This window comes from Limulus polyphemus, unplaced genomic scaffold (genome assembly GCF_000517525.1).
Source record: "Limulus polyphemus unplaced genomic scaffold, Limulus_polyphemus-2.1.2 Scaffold1716, whole genome shotgun sequence".
Taxonomy (NCBI): Eukaryota; Metazoa; Arthropoda; class Merostomata; order Xiphosura; family Limulidae; genus Limulus; species Limulus polyphemus.
In genome coordinates this window covers 1-4,473 of record NW_013667326.1, presented here as the reverse complement: position 1 = coordinate 4,473, position 4,473 = coordinate 1, and the positions used below count along the sequence as shown (strand labels likewise).

The following is a 4,473-nucleotide window of genomic DNA, read 5'->3' as shown; positions in this document are numbered from 1 at the left end:
CAGGGCCATTTCACGAGTGTGTTGGTTACCCGGTTAGACTCAACAAGCGTCTTCAGAGCATCAATATCAATTCCAACATGACGGCCCCTGCCATCACAGTTTTTAAGGCTAAAGTCACCTGAACGAAATTTGCTGAACCATCGTTGACACTTACGAACGTCCAAAACATTTCCATAAACTTCTTTGATATTTTTTGTGGCTCCAGAGGCGTTGTTTCCCTTCTTGTATTCAAACAGCATTACATACCGAATGTGTGTCTCGTCGTGTGCCATCACTATAAGAGATTAGAGTATACTAAACTTTACACATACGTGATGTTTAGGTGGTTCGTTTAACTATTATACTTGATATAATTTTTTTGGGGGGGGGGGGTAATGAAAGTGTTCCAAGATGCGACATTAATTTTTTGACGACCTAATACCTTGAGTCTGCAAAATATATTTATTAGATATAAGGCGTGGTGGGCTTGAACTTTCATATCATTCTCATTCTTTTAGTTATATTTTGTTTCATATGTAAAATTTGCGATTAAAAGTTAAATCTCTTAGACAGTATTTCCCCACTGCTGCACGGGTCCTACACCCACGGATTTCTTTCTCATTAGCATACATTTCACTGATTATGTGCTGAAGTTTGTATCCAAGTTTTATTGTCTGAGGTTAATTTTTTACGCTTTTTTATCTTCTTGTTAGAGGTACCTAGAAGTATATGTCTTCTTCTCAGAGGTACCTATAAATATATATCTTCTTCTCAGAGGTACCTAGAAGTATATATCTTCTTCTCAGAGGTACCTATAAATATATATCTTCTTCTCAGAGGTACCTAGAAGTATATATCTTCTTCTCAGAGGTACCTAGAAGTATATATCTTCTTCTCAGAGGTACCTATAAATATATATCTTCCTGGTCGCTATACTAGTTGTATTTTTCAATCATTTGAGGTAGATTATGTTTTATTTTATGTGCTGTTGTTGTTGTTGTTTTTACATTAACTAGACAAAAGTATGATAGCCAATGGATAACGCCTGTTCACGAGCCTGTTAATTTTCACCTTACTCATAATCAAGTGGATTCAATACCAGCTGACAGGTTTAAAATAGCTTACAAGCGTGGATGCAATTTCGAAAAAAAAATGCAATTAACTCGTAATGAAGACGGTAATAAAAACTAACGACCTAGGATTTTTTTTTTCACTTAATCAACTGAACCTACTGAAGTGAAATTAATGCCAGATACCACTGAATCCTTCAGCTCATCATAAAAGCGTGATAAAAACATAAATGGTTGCGCATGCCCAATATAAGCATATTATCATTTAACAAAACATGGACTAAAGTAATTTGATTTAACTCCTAGGCCTAATATTAGCTTTCAAGCAAATGCACCTTTAAAGAACCTTCCTCCTTTAAGTACAAACGGAGAAAAATGTAAGATATTTGAGTTCCTTTTGCCGATTTTTGTTATCCAATTTTATGTAACTTTCCTATGGTTTATACGTGTAGCGGTATCAAATGATCCACACGTTCATGAAGTAAAGCTCAAAAACACTTATGGGCCTTCTCTTTTATCATGTCAGTATAAATTCTCCTATGATGGTGATTTTTACTTTATTTTTTAATTTAATTTAACACTTTCCTTATCCTAGCAGAAGACTCATTTAGAACGTCTAAAGTTTTTTTCTGTATCTGGTAGGTAAAGTTCACTAAGTATTTTTTACCATATACCATTTAACATTTCCTCTTACATTTCATGACAATTAACGTAATCACAAAGTTAATGATGGAGAGCAAGAACTTACAAAATATTATTATTTTTTACAATAAAATACTTAGGCGTAAACTTTGTATTTTAATAATATACATTAATATCTCTCCATCCTTGGCCACCTTCAAAAGTTTACATAATCCTGATATCTTCCCATTCATGGGCATTGATTAGAAAGAAACGTACAAAAACACCTGACTAGAAAAATGTCATCAATATTTTTTTCTGAACTTAAAAAGTTGCAACTAACTAAGCCTTTTTGTTTTATCTTTGCAGGAGGAAGATTAAAGAAAGGAAGCAGAAAGAACCTCTGGCTGTTCTCACCCAAAATGAAGCCAAAAGGCTTTAATGTTAAATTAAATATATATTTAGAGAACTGTCTTCTAGTGTGTATAATTTGTATCAACTTATAAGTAATGATGCTTAAAATTCTGTCAATAAAGTAGCAATCCTTTAAGCTTGTTGAATGTTGACTTTTATTTATTCCTCCGAGGTTAAAATGTGCGGACTGGATATTTATATCTTGAGCTACTTCTGTGTGCGTAATATAAATTAAGCAATTACTTATTTACTTAAATCTCTCTTCTTTTTTCACGTATTCAGCTACTTAATTTGTTTAATATTGTCTGTCGTCAAAATATATATAATGATACAATTATTATTATTATTACAATAAGCATCCGTTTCCGGGATTGATAATATTGACTTACCAAGCACAGAGATGAGTAAAGAATAAAAAGGTACTTTTAGAATAAACCTAGTCATCAACAATAGCTCTACATAATTAACGGATGATATTGTGCCTGAACCAGTGATTGGCTGTGAGGTATTTCAATAGTATGCTCACTAACAAATCAATAGTACGATATCCGTTTCACAGCCTACTATACACATAGATACAAAAAATAAACCCTTTTGAGAAGAGGAAACGTGGAGGGAATGATAAAGTGGGTTTTTTCTCGTCCGACATCTGTCCTATAGACGATTGAGGAAATTACCATCCTGAATAGGAGTGTATACAAAACACAACTGACTGGTTATTAAAAGTTCATATGGCCTAACAGTACTGTTATAGAAAAATAACATGTTCGAACGTTAAAAAAAAGTCATTCTTCTTTGACCGTCCACGAATATGTTTCTGGTTCCTTCTGGTTACGTCTACTGCTTACAACGCTAAAGGGTTCGGATTCCCGTCCCACCAAACATGCTCGCCCTTTCAGCTGTGGGGGCGTTATAATGTGACAATCAATCCCACTATTCGTTGGTAAAAGAGTAGCCCAAGAGTTGGCGGTGGGTGGTGATGACTAGCTGCCTTCCCTCTAGTCTTACACTGCTAAATTAGAGACGGCTAGCGCAGATAGCCCTCGTGTAGCTTTGCGCGAAATTCAAACCAAACAAACAAACAATGCAACGCTAAAAACCGGGTTTTGATGCCCCTGAAGGGCACAGCAAAGATAGCCTATTGCATATCTTTGTGTTTAACTACAAACAAAACCTTCTGATTCAACGATGCTATAAAACATAGCACACATATATGGAAATCTTTAATAAAAGACAAATGGATAATATCCTAAAGGCCACAAGAGTAAAAGTATATTTGACCAATATAAATTTTTATCATAGTCAAATCCTCACCATCTCTTTTGTTGCATTGTTTGTATTATCGTAGTCAAGTATCAAGTTACAACTCATTAATGACCAGATATGGTGAATAAATAAGTTGACATCTGGACACATAAATCCTTCTTATCTAGAATAGAACTATTTAAATCTGAAAACCAAATTGTCAAGACTGGTAATAAAGCAATAATTAATTTAACTGTCTTTTTGTCATCCTTCCCACACATAAAAAAAGTACGTAACTTATAACAATTTGTTTGTTTCGAATATTATCGCAAAGCTACACAAGAATTATCTTCATTAGCAGTTCCTAATTTGGAGCTGATAAACTAGCTACAGGGAAGACAGCTAGACAACACTACTCACAACCAATGATAAACTAGCTAGAGGGAAGACAGCTAGACAACACTATTCACAACCAATGATAAACTAGTTAGAGGGAAGACAGCTAGATAACACCACTCACAACCAATGATAAACTAGTTAGATGGAAGACAGCTAGATTGGTTGTGAGTAGTGTTGTGATAAACTAGCTAGAGGGAAGACAGCTAGACAACACTACTCACAACCAATGATAAACTAGCTAGAGGGAAGACAGCTAGACAACACTACTCACAACCAATGATAAACTAGCTAGAGGGAAGACTGCTAGACAACACTATTCACAACCAATGATAAACTAGTTAGAGGGAAGACAGCTAGATAACACCACTCACAACCAATGATAAACTAGTTAGATGGAAGACAGCTAGACAACACTACTCACAACCAATGGTAAACTAGTTAGAGGGAAGACAGCTAGATAACACTACTCACAACAATGATAAACTAGCTAGAGGGAAGACAGCTAGACAACACTACTCACAACCAATGATAAACTAGTTAGAGGGAAGACAGCTAGATAACACTACTCACAACAATGATAAACTAGCTAGAGGGAAAACAGCTAGACAACACTACTCACAACCAATGATAAACTAGTTAGAGGGAAGACAGCTAGATAACACTACTCACAACCAATGATAAACTAGCTAGAGGGAAGACAGCTAGATAACACTACTCACAACCAATGATAAACTAGTGAGAGGGA

General features: G+C 35.0%; 1 protein-coding gene across 1 annotated transcript in view; it reads left to right on the top strand.

Annotated features, from left to right (window-relative positions):
- The window catches only part of LOC106464678, a 34,847-nt gene extending 32,622 nt beyond the window's left edge, over positions 1-2,225 (top strand). The window contains exon 5 of the mRNA XM_022392445.1: positions 2,040-2,225. Within this exon, the coding sequence (XP_022248153.1) occupies positions 2,040-2,051 (12 nt within the window). The 3' untranslated portion in view covers positions 2,052-2,225. The remainder of the gene's footprint in view (positions 1-2,039) is intronic.
- The last annotated feature ends 2,248 nt before the right edge of the window (positions 2,226-4,473 follow it).